Genomic DNA, 12650 nt, shown 5'->3' on the forward strand with positions numbered 1-12650 from the left:
GAAGATTGCGGGAGCAATTTGCGAGTACCAGTAGGTACTCGCAAATTGCTCCCGCAATTTCTAGGGTGCAAGGGTGTCATTTTGTGATTCACCCATAAACTCTTCCTCGGGGTCAATCCCCCCGGTAAGCCCATTACCTCATACTCCGAGGGTGATAACAAGAGGGCAAAAAAACAGGTCCATTCTAAAAAACTCTATTAGGGATGGGCTTAATACAAAAAAGGCAAAGCCTGCTACAACTCGGAAAAGCGCCATTGGCGATAACAAATATAAAAAGGTCACCCCGAAATCCACTGCCACAAGAGGGAAAAAAGCAGTCAAAAACGTAACCTTGAGTGCAGCTAAACCGTCCCAGGATAATGGCTTGCTCGTAAATATCCCTGATCAATTACCTATCCCAGTTCCTTCCCACTTTTCAACTGAGAATTTTTTGGAAAGAATTGAACATCTTATGAAATCCTTAATGTCTCCACTCATGGAAAGGGTAAAATGTTTAGGGGAAAAAATGGACAATATGGAAAAAATAATGCACACTTTTACTACTAGTTCTGGCCAAGCGGAAACTAATTTACACCCCAAGGACAAACAAAAAAAAATTAATTTACAGTCTGGTAAAAAAAGACCAACACCAACTCGCTCTACTACTCCGGTATTGTCCATCCCGCCCACTAACATTTTATCAGCTCCCCTGGGGATTTCCGAATCCAGGACAACAGGGGTAGCCGCACCACACAGGGATGCTGAGCCTGTAAGCAGTGTAACAAATACCACTCATACCCTAGGTCCCTCTAGGGACCGTTCCATACAACCAACCCCGTTGCAGTCTTTCTCACATATTGATTTACCCCCACAATCAACTCCTTACACTGTTGTTCTAGTTGGGGTACCAGAGCTATCACAGGGCAAATTAGAAACTTTTCCTGAGCTAAGAAATAAAGTTGCTCACTGGTTGAATAGGAATAGACCATTACCCATTTCTATGTCCGGAGAAATTCTATTCGCAAGAAGGTTAAGTTGGGTGGGCCACAGGCCAAAGGATATCTTAGGAGATTGTATCGTAATAAATTTCAGGGATAGGCGAGTGATCCATCATATCTGTAATTTTTTTCCATCGAGTGCTAACTCCAAGATTCAAGTTAGGGATCTGACTTTTTTCTATCCCCAACCTTTTTCTAACCTATCAGACATACACTCCCGTGATTTAACAGCCCTGGCTAGAAATGAGGCCCCCAGACTATGTTATAATATTCCGACTTTTAATCATTACGATCAACTTTCTGATCTGGAGAGAGTGGATTGACTTAAATCAGATGGATTGTCAGCTATGCCCTTGTGTAATCCACCTCCCGTTAGTGCAGAGTTGGACCATCTTCTTGAGGGCTTTGAAACATCTGGGTCCCTTTCTTCACCCATCGTTCAGTCTCTTAATCAGGCTGATTCTTTAAGACTGCTTCCTGACGGAGTGACCCATAAAGATGTCTCATTGCTTAATATTTTATTTTGGAACGTTGCCGGCCTTCGTTCAAAGGTTTTGAACGACCTCTGGCTTACTTTCATTCAGGACTTTGATATCCTCTGCTTTCAGGAAACTTGGGCTTCCACTGAAATACATCTCCAGGGCTTCAAAACATACTTTTCCCCAGCCTTACCTTCTCCCTCTGGCAGGGCCAAGGGGGGCCTGACTATCTTTGTTTCTAATACCCTCCGTTTTACATCAATAGTCCCAATAGCACTGAAAGCTAATTTTCAAATTCTTCTTCTTCATTGGAATACCTGTAAAGCCTTAGTTCTAGTGAATTTTTATAACAATCTTTCTGCTTCCGTTTTGGCTAATGTAACCAAGGAACTACAAGGTCATTTCCAAGAAATACTTTTAAAAACCCGCAAGGAGTTAGTTCTAATATGGGGTGGGGATTTTAATCAAAATCTTTGCACGCATAGTGATAATATAGTGTGCGGCATAGTGGATGAGAATGATGATCCAATACCTCACTTCGCGCACACTTCTACTGGTTATCTCTTTAATGAGATTTTGAGCGGAACTGATCTTACACTAGCTAATAATATGCTGAATCCACCCACACCCGTGTTACCAACTTTTAATGGAAGAGGCAGGCCATCCACCATTGATTTTATATTTCTTTCGATGGCAGCAGGCAAAGATCTTTCTAACTGCAGAACACACGATATCGCCATTAGCGATCATTATCCTATTAGTCTCGTTTTAAAAAATCCTAATACTCGAGAGAGGTTTAATATTGAGGGAACTTTAGCCCAAAATAATCTAACTTTAGACAGAATGAACGGATATTCACTAAGATGGGAAAAGGTTGAACCCATGGCCATTACAATATCTTTGGTCAAAAAATTGGGTCCAGTGATCAATAAATGTCTTGATCCAGGCATTTCTAACGAGGGAATCATGGATAACTTTGCAACACTACTGATAGCAATAAAGGATTCCCTATTAGTAAAGAAAAAAAATGGAAAACCTAAGGGATGGTTCGATTCTTGTTGTTCCAAGGCGCACAAGAATTTAAAAACTGTCCTCCTAAATAAGGCAAGGAATAGTAAGGAAATTGCAGCTGCCAGAATTAAATATAAACAAGCTCTAAGGCATAGGAAAAACAACCTAAAGAAAGAACTCCTCGATCAATTACATAAAACATCCATTCTTGGGGACACCGCTGCCTTCTGGAAGGTTGTGAAATCCCCTTTCCTAACAGATACTGCGCCAAAGCCAACTGTTGAGGTTGCAATAGACGAACAAACTTGGCTTGGATATTTTGAGCGGATATTCAGCCTCCCCTCAACCGCTGGCCCTTTAACTCCTTCCAGATTATATACCCCGAAATTCCCTCTGTCAATCAATATTCAATACGAGGAGGTGGAACAAGCCTTAAAAGCTAGCAAAAATGGTAAAGCCCCGGGCCCCGATGGGGTCCTAATTGACTTTTTTAAATTCATGACGGACTTATGGCTTCCAATTTTAACCAGGGTTCTACAAGCTTCTTGTGCAGTAGGCCCCATTGATTCCTGGACTAAATCAATTCTTGTCCCCATTTTTAAAAAGGGGGACCGTCACTTGCCATCCTGTTACCGACCTATTTCCTTATTAGACTCACTCGGGAAAGTGGCCGGGCGTATTATCCTAGAGCGCTTGCAGCAATGGGCACTGGAAAACAAAGTTCTTTCTGATCTTCAGTATGGCTTTCGCGAGGGCTTGGGAACTACAGAGCAAGCCCTTAACCTCTCCTTGATGATAGACAAATATGTTAGTGCTAAAGGAGGGGCCCTCTACTTGGCATATGTAGACCTCTCCGCAGCATTTGACTGTGTCAATCACACCAAACTGTGGATCATCCTGGAGAATATGGGAATAGAGGAGCCCCTAATACTTTTCCTGCGCGGACTGTACTCAGGTGCTACAGCCCGTGTGAGATATGGCTTGGGGGGTGAGGTGACAAAACCGTTTAGAGTAGAGCGCGGTGTTAGACAGGGATGCGTCCTGGCCCCATTTTTATTCAACTTATACACAAACGGCTTGGAGAAAGCCATGCTATCTGGGGCAAAGGACCTCCCCACCATTAACAACCGTCCCATACCGGCCCTACTCTACGCGGATGACGCTGTAGTTCTGGCGCGAACTCCGCTTGAACTGCAGCGTTCCCTCACGAAATACCATTTATTTATGGAGAACTTGGACCTGAGGATTAACATTAAAAAAACATTTATAATGTCCCTCGGGCCATCGAAAAAGAACAAAATGTCTATTTCTGTAGATCACCAAAAAATAGAGAGCACTAACACGTACCCTTACTTGGGTATTGTTTTCAATCAAACTTGCTCCTGGAAGAGTGCCATCGAGTCTAGAAAACTCACTTTTGCAAGAACAACTGCCGCTTTGGTTAATTTCGCCAGCAAATTAGGTAGACGACCCACTGTTGAACTCCTGGAAATTTACAAGGCAAAATGCATCGGTAGTGTAATTTATGGGGTGGGTGTGTGGGGCTACGCTATGATTGACGAGGTCCAAAGGGTGGAAAACAGATTCCTAAGATTCCTCCTTGCAGCCCCGCGGTCTACCTCAACCTATGTATGCCATTTAGAAGTAGGATTGCCCTTTGTAGCAGATCTAATAAGGATCCAACCTTTGTTACTATGGCACCGCATTTGGACCTCTATAGACACTACCTTTACCCAAGGGTTCATAAAAGACTGTATCGCCTTGGATAGAGTACATAAGGTTAGAAGGATTGCCTACGTAAAGAGATTCTTAAGTGATCTGGGCATGATCCAGTATTATCTTTCCCCCTCGAAAATTGCTGAAATTCCTAGGAAGCAATTTAAAAAGTTGTGCCTCGCTCAGCTTGAATCCCTGAGGTTAACTAGCGAAGCCCACAAACCCACAGTTCAATACTCCTTATTGACCCAAACGACCCTCTCAATTCAGCCCTATCTGACTTTTAACGTTACTGATTATGAGAAATCTCTTTTAACAAGGCTTAGACTGAATGTTTTTCACCATTCGGTTACCTTTCCTATCTCTAAATCTTGGGAAAGACATCTTCAACCTTGTCCTTGTGATATGAGTTCTTCTCAATCCACAATGCATACAGTAATGTTTTGTAAATTTTACAACGACTTGAGAAAGCGGTGGTTAACCCCGATTTTTAAAATTTGGGGTTTACGTAGATGTCGTCCCGCTTTCCTTGTCTTGCAACTATTGGACACCGAGTTGTTTGCTAAACAAACAGTTATTTTTTTGAAATTGGTAGTGAGACATAGGCAGAATTTGTGACTTCTTAAATAACTTCTTTTTAAATATTTCTTTTTTTGGTTTTAATATGTATCCTTCTTTATTCCTGAAAACCTTAAAGCTTTTGTCAATTGTTTTTCTATGTACTTTTATGGTTGCCTTTTTGGCTCCCGAATAAAGATTGATTTGATTTGATTTGACACCCTATTGCACCCATGTATTTGAACTCTGCACAAATGTTGCATACACACATGCTCTAAGGGCATGTGTGTGCGCAACATTAAACTTAGAAAAATGCAAAAAAGTGCATTTTTCTAAGTTTTAGCAAATTACCATGAAGTCCAGCTTCATGGTAATTTGCTCCCGCTAATAGCGAAATCGCTATTTTTTAAACTTTAATGCATTGCATTTAAGGAATCTCAATTTGGGATTCCTTAAATGCAATCGCTATTTAAGGAATCGCTATTTTGAGATTCCTTAAATAGCGATTTTTGCATTTGGGATGATGCATCCCAAATGCAAAAATACCGGTCGCAAAGGGGCAGATTCTGAGAATCTGCCAATTGGCGACCTAGGTTGATGCATGTGCCTGTAAATCTCCGGACTTCCGGTTCCGCCTTCGGCAGACCGGATGGTCCCTCGACCTAAAAAGGAAACATTAGCAAGGTGGGGCGATGGCCTAAACACAGAATAACACAGCTTGAAGAAAAAGTTGAAACTTGGTCAAACTTTGTGCAAACGAGTAAATGTGTTTCTAAGTGAAACAGCCACAGTTTGTACCCAAAAGAACATCTCTGTACAAGGGAGGAAGGTGTCCAAAGAGAAAGGGAGACGGGTGCACGAGTGATATGTTGGCTTGTACAGAGTGAGCTGCATTTAACTTCTGCTGTGATCTGCATTAAAAGCTTTCTGCTGCGGGCATGAGGTCGGTGTAACATGCGAGGGTTACTCTCTCAGGCTTACGGTAGCGCCCTTCCCAGTACATCTCCCTCCCCCGGCGGTGCTTGTACCTGGGCCTTACCAGTCACACTCTCCCGCTCTGAGCCACGATGTATCTCTATAATGGGCTCAAGAGGGGGCAGTGTGTGACTGCATCTGCCTGCGTGGACAATGCTGAAGGCCCGACGGCTCACCAATGAATCTTCTGCTTGCTACATTTCCTCGAGCTTGTTTTGGCCCATGGCTAGTTAGTTCCCCAGTGCTCATTTTAGGGCAGTAAAAATGGAGCTATTGTCCCTGTTAGAAAGTTTATTTGAAATGGCAAAATTTAATGTTGTCATTGATTATAATGCACATTTTCATATTCAAACTCTCTCAATTTAGACGGCATAATCTTTTAAGCTAAAAATGATGCTATTTTCGAGTTTTTTCGTTCGCTTGAGTAATTATGCAGACCACTGCAAGCAGATGTGTGAATTAAATTCGTGGGATTTTTTTAGTACATCTCTTTTGTAGGTATTCTTTGAAGTTAGCACGTACGCGTATGTATCATTTCCTATATTATCAAAAGTCAGAGTGGATTTTATATTGCAAAACAATGCTGGTCATGTGCTGAAAACATTTCTCATTGTTGACGGTTTCTTATACCATGGGTTGCACAGTCTTAGGGCCCATTGGTCACGTGGCAAATGATTCATGTCTGCAAAAAAATCTGGCTTCTAAAGAAAGTTTCACAAGGGATGGACTTCTCTTTTCCACCTCTTCTCCCCCTCCATTTCTGATGATCTTTACGATGCTCAGTTCTCCTTCCTACCCCCCACCCCCCTCCCCCCACACACAAGCCGGGGGAGGGGTAATCTCCAGCACAGTGCAGAATCTTGCCTTGGGGCATCTGCTAACACCTGCTGGGCCCAATAGAAAGAGAGGACGGACTGACGCGCAGGGCAGCAGCACGGCGTGCCCAGGCATGTCTGGCCAGGACGAGGCACTTTCGCTTTCTGCTCTCCAGCTCGCGCCTTTACGTACACGGTATATATTTATCTCCGAGGGCGGGCTCAAGGCTGTGGGAATCCCCGCAGTCTCCGCCCAGGCCGCTGGTATCTGAGGCACCTCAAGCCTACAGCCACAGAAGTCTACGAGGCGGCGGCGGCGGCGGCAGAGCACCTGTTGGCAGGCCCTGTACAAAACAGTGATCGTAGCACCCACAGCCGACTACGGAGGACAGGCAGCCGGGCACCGAGCGCAGAGAACAGGCCCCAGACCTCCCCTGCAGCTCCATGAGCAAAGCCTTCAGCATGATCCCGAAGAGGAGGTCGAGGAAACCTGCCCTGCAAATCGATACCATGTCTTCAGCCGGTAAGTCATGTATGCGAGCTCGCCTTAAGTGGTGGTGCTCTCCTTATCGCATTCAATATTTCTTTTTCTCACCTGTTTAGTGCCTAAAATGTATGTCGATTATTTAAATTTAAAATATTAGGAGAGTACTTGCGAAGCGTTTTGTCTTGGGGCATATCAATTTTTGAAACGATATGTGCATGTCAGCCCCTAAATGCTGTATAGGGATTGGTAATGAATGTTCAAGGAGACCCTGTAACCTGGAGTGACCCACAACTGCCATGTCAACCCTTCACGCGGCTCTTGATTGCGGATCTTAGACCAGCGTCGACTCTCCGTTGAATGGCTTGACTTGCAGGGGAAAGTCGAATACATTAAGGGCATCCCATTAGGAAAATAGTACATATCCCACCCGGAGTACATTTAAAATAGTTTTTTTTTCTATTTAACCTGTCTTTTGGGGGTCAGTATAGCTCACTGAGCTAATTTGGAAAACAATGTGCGAGTATAGGGCACTTGAGAGCCTGACTATAGGGTCAGGCAAGGACGAGATGAAACTAGGTCACGGATTGTTAAGCAGCAGATAATCGCAGGGAGGTGATGCCACGGGTAGCTGCCGTGGGTGGAGTAAGCTGCCACTGACCTGGATAATGCACTGAGTCACCAAGAACATACCAATGCAGGGCCCTTAAACAACCTGTAGAAACCGTCACCCTAAACCCGAGGTGAGAGATGGCGCCTGCCCTGGTGTGACCCGAACTGTTTCTCCAGATTGGTTTATCTCAGGGGGAACAACATCTGCCCCATAGGTCGGTTGTGTTCGGGCTGGGGAATTCCCCATGGAGCAAGGGTCGTGTCAATCTGAGGTGGGAGATGCCACCGTGTCCTTTGTTGATGTTTGCGTGTTTTTTTTCAAATGCGCCTTTTTTGTGTGAATTGCTTCGTCAACATTCTGCTTAAATACTCAACTGTTTTTTTATTCGTTTCATAAAAAATATTCCTGTATTTCATTTCGTTTCATAAGTATACTACTGTGTATAATTTCGTGTCTTTAAAATAATGTGCTCCAAAAAGTGCAGTATTCCAGTCTGTGGAGAAACAGCTGAATGCAGATGTTTTTGACAAAAAAACATTGAAGTGTAGAGTAGCATTTATTTCATGTATTTCCCAATAGCCCACTATATATCCAAGTAAAAAGAAATATATTTCCAATATATTTTTCATTTTCATTTCTAGTGCTATGCACAGGCTCTTTTTGTATCGAATGTTGTAGCAACTCCTCTGTTTCGTGTATTTTTTTTCAGTTTGTTCCTTTTTTGTCTTAGTGGCCTCACTTAGCAGTGCTGCTGTAAGCTTCCTATATGTTGCCACAACTTTATCTCCATTAATCTGGATATTTTGAAGCGTCACAGCAGGAAACCACAAATTTAAAAAATGATCAAGGTCAATTAGTGTCCCTTGACATATTCTCTGTCTCACCCATCTCTTGTGCAGCACAGTGATGTGTTATTTTTGTAACTCCACGGCATTTGAATAGTATTGACTAGGGATAAGTCGATGTAGTGAAACGTGACCAGTTGTAGTAATGTTTATTTTGGGAGTTTTTTGGAGACCCCGATTAAATTATTTTTGTGAAAGAACATTTGTAAAAATAGAATTGATTCACGCCTGAGATAGTCACATTTCTTATACGGTTATTCCAACTTCTCGATCCTAAACTAACTGCGACAGGCACACCGATGCAGTACTCCAAGTTAAAGTGCAAGTTGCCATAAAGTGTGTTAAACAGTGACCAATTTCTGAATTTCATTTTTTGTGTTGGGGAGTCGAGACTTTTTGTGAAGGCTCCGCTGTTGAGTTGCATGAGCGCTCAATTAGTCCCAGTTAGAAGGCATAGGTGCAGGATACGGAATTTATGAGCCTGCATTCCATCCTAGGAAGTGCAGGCAGAACCTTCCTCGGCAGGTTTCATTTTGTAAAGTTTTTCAATCCACGATGGCAGTATGGAGGAAAAGTCCACTCAGTTCTCGATCATAGGGGGGAGCAATCATTCCGATGGGTCTGATAACGAGCCCGTCGAAATTGCAAGCATCTAAACAGAGCCATTTTTAGCGTTAAAAATGTTAACTGACAAAAATTGTTGCAGAAGTTACGAATTTCTCCGCATGCTCTAAAGTGAAAATCATCACGTGAAGCTGCAAAATATGCAATAGACCTTTAAGAAGAGTTGATGCATGAATCATCTTGCTTAAAATGTCAAAGTCCATTAACTAATGTTTTTTTTCTCATATGTGTCTTGCAGACAAGAAAGCCATTGCGGACTGTGCCTCGCAGCTGCAGGAGATTGGCGACAGGCTGGACCTAAAGCAGAAAATTATCAATGTACTTTCGAAGCTCCTCAACCCTGGGACTTGATGGCAGCTTTCTGGGCAGAAAACCAAAAATATTTATTAAAAAGGATAAAAATGCTGCACATCTCTCATAAAAATACCCCAAAACTAAAAGGGAATACTAGACATGCCAGCATGCGGATAAAGTGATGGCGAGAGCCTTCCACGTTGAAGTGGTGGAGTCGAACATGAAGATGCACATGGCAATATCTGCGGACTGAAGGAGTGTGGCGAGTGGTACCCCACAGACTGCTGATGAACTGTGAACCATACCATAATGTGCTGCATGAAGGATTTGTCTTATCGAGGAGCTGCAATGGAGACTCTATTTTCTAATTGGGAAATTTTGCAGCATTGCACCTACAACAAGAGACATAACTGTAAATCCATGGGATGTGTATATATTTTTGAACTATTGAATCCTGCGTACTATGTACATGTTCTGAAAATGATATGCCATACAGTCCTGGCCGAGCACGTCTGATAAGGCCTTGATCTGAAAATGCTGGAATCTAATGTCAGATCGTGTGAGAAGCACAGTTGTTAAGAAATATACAATTAAAATGTTCTTTGGATACAAAAAATGGGAGTTCAAGTGTGCCTTCCCCGATTTCTATATTGGGCTTATTCTCAAAGCACACGGAAATGGACGTCTTTATTTATCACTGACGAATGGTATTTTTTCTTTCTATTAGAGCATTAAATTGAGTTTTCATTGGGTGTATACTAGTTCGATGATAATACATTGTTATTGTGCCATGCTTTTCATTCTGCAGATGTTGAGATCAGTGAAGCATGTTGGTGAATGTTGTGCCCTGCACACTTCCATACTGTTAGAGTTTGATGCGAAGGTACAGAAATAGTTGTGTGTTTTTAAAATATAGGAAGCCCCCACTTGAAAAATGGTTCCAGAGCTATTTATGTACTATTTTAAGAACCATCTTCTGGGCAGAGGCATTTTTGATCCTGAGTCTTCTGGTGTGATGCGACTTTGCCTTCACACTGAGGGTTTGTAGCAAGGTTTTTTTTTTTAGGGATGTGCAGATGTAGTGCTAGTAGTGTGCATAGCTTGGGTTTTCTGTCTGGGTCGTCTGTATGTAATTTAATGAGTGTGTGCGCGATAAGCAAAAAAAAATGTACTGGGTGTGGCCCAGTCACTGGCATGAATGTCAGCACTTCGAGGAATACCTGTTTTTTTTTTTTCTTTTTTTTCTATGAATGTAATTGAAAAAGTGCATGCGTGTAGAGGCGGACTGGACCAATTGATAAATAGGGAAACTTCCTGCCAGGCCAGTACCACCTGCCTGACTTGGGGTGGAGCGTGGAACATGGCTGAAGTTGCCTGACATGTGAATGACTCGCCCTAGTGCTCCGACAGCTTTTCAGAGATACATGCCTGGCAACAAAGATCACATTTTCCCTGTAAGACCAGACTACTAATGAAGATTTCTGTAAGAATCGTGAAGGATTTTTGTTGGTGGGAACTTTTTTTGTTTAAGAACTCCTACAGCACACTAAGTTTCACTGAGATTTTATTGTGAATCTGTAGGACCATTTTTCTACATTTAACAAACAGTACATCAAACTTTGTTAGATTAATGGGAAATCATGTAATGTGAGTCTTCCTATCATCACCACGTGGCCACAGTGGTTTCCGTATTGAATGCTTGAAAGAATGGTGAAGAAATAGTGTTTTGTTTGCACTTTCAGATGCACAAGTGTATCAACACAACATAAAGAAAAGATGTTTGTTGAAATAAATTAATTTACTAACTATTTATTTACAATTGTTTAATATAATTTGGTATGTATTTGTATTAGGATGTGTACTAAGATGATACATTGTACTTAAACATTCAAAGTAAATGTTTTATTATTTTTTCTACCGTTTTCTTTAATATGTTTACAACACACGAACAAAGATGCATTGTTTACAAACATTTAGGAATTTTACTTTGAAAAGGCAAAACTTCACTGTTTTAAAAACGTTTTCAATAGGTGAAACAGAACAGAGGTTAGAAATGTAACTGCACCCGTAAAATGTTTTTTTGAAAAGCTTCTGAGCGTATTTTTAAATGACCGCGCCCAATTCAATAAGCTGTGGCGTTGAAAGTTGAAAAAAAGGATGAGAATTGAATGTTCATATCTTATTTGTACTTCGGTGAAGTAATAAAACATTAATTCAAAGAAACAAATTGTTTGTATGATTTTAATTGAAAGAATGACATTTTGGGAACTGGGACAGTTATGTGCGACCGTTTCTAATAATATGGTGGTAATATTGTGTATTCTGTAATTGGCTGGGCCATCATAATAGAACCAGAGGAGCAGTCAAAATATGTTCTCTGTTACAGGTGAAGTCTCAGCCCCTTTTACCTAGTTAGTGTGAGAGGAAAATGCCTTGAGGTAAAAGGGGCTTCGTTAGTTAGAAGTAAAGGGGTTGAAACTTCAAGATTGCCTAATAAACACATTTCTGTCTGCCCATGAGAACGTTTGGATTTATTTTCCGAAGAGAACAATTTGAAGCCCCCATTTGAGCTCTGAATACAGACCACCCGGATTCATACACTGAGTAGTGGTATCATTTCTGTGTACCTCCTCACACCCAACGCACTCTCAAGTAGGCCTACTAACTATGTGAAAGTTGACTTTTGGACTTACACAGCCTGTCCGAAAGGAACTATTCAAAGCCCCTCTTTGATCCCAGAGTACAGACCACGTGGGTCCCCACTGTGAGTTTGGGTAATTTCTGTGTAAGCCCCCACCCCCCTCCCATGACCAGAAAACTGTCAAGTAGGTCTAGTAAGTCACACTGATAATGCCTAAAGTAAGCCTGATCCTGGGAGGTGCCACCCCTGCTTATGCCATCTCTCTTAATTCCAAAAAGGAAACAGTTGACATAAGGATATATAATATTGTTGGAGGAAGCCCCCTTACAAATACATGTGCTAGGGATGGTGGAATCATAGATGGGTTCGCACGTGGTAAACCTGCACCAGCAGGGCATGCTACCGTTTCCTATCCAAGTTTCTGTAATGGATGGGAGGCAAAAAGAAAACACTTCAGTCATTCAGGACTAATATTATGGTGGGGATCTTTGTGGCATGTGCCGTGTGTGCTATTGAAGGTGGTGTGTGCTTGCGGTATGAGACCCACAGGGACATACTAAGCTTGCTGCTTGAAAAGGTTCCAGGGAAAAGATCTGCCAATCTTCCCTATTTTAATGA

At 42.1% G+C, this 12650-nt stretch overlaps 1 protein-coding gene across 1 annotated transcript; it reads left to right on the top strand.

Moving 5' to 3' along the window:
* The first annotated feature begins 6643 nt into the window (after positions 1-6643).
* PMAIP1 (phorbol-12-myristate-13-acetate-induced protein 1) lies at positions 6644-11618 on the top strand. The gene is made up of 2 exons (XM_085630541.1): positions 6644-7054; positions 9336-11618. Exons 1-2 carry the CDS (start codon positions 6976-6978, stop codon positions 9446-9448), a joined length of 192 nt encoding a protein of 63 aa, XP_085486667.1. The 5' UTR covers positions 6644-6975; the 3' UTR covers positions 9449-11618.
* The last annotated feature ends 1032 nt before the right edge of the window (positions 11619-12650 follow it).

The sequence above is a fragment of the Triturus cristatus genome, chromosome 2_1 (genome assembly GCF_964204655.1).
Source record: "Triturus cristatus chromosome 2_1, aTriCri1.1, whole genome shotgun sequence".
Lineage (NCBI taxonomy): Eukaryota > Metazoa > Chordata > Amphibia > Caudata > Salamandridae > Triturus > Triturus cristatus.

What these genes read in the sequence shown, in the direction of transcription:
- PMAIP1 (XM_085630541.1), top strand. Translation starts at nt 6,976, where the DNA reads ATGAGCAAAGCCTTCAGCATGATCCCGAAGAGGAGGTCGAGGAAACCT. An exon ending in CGATACCATGTCTTCAGCCG is followed by an intron (nt 7,055 to 9,335) that starts GTAAGTCATGTA and finishes TGTGTCTTGCAG; the next exon opens with ACAAGAAAGCCATTGCGGAC.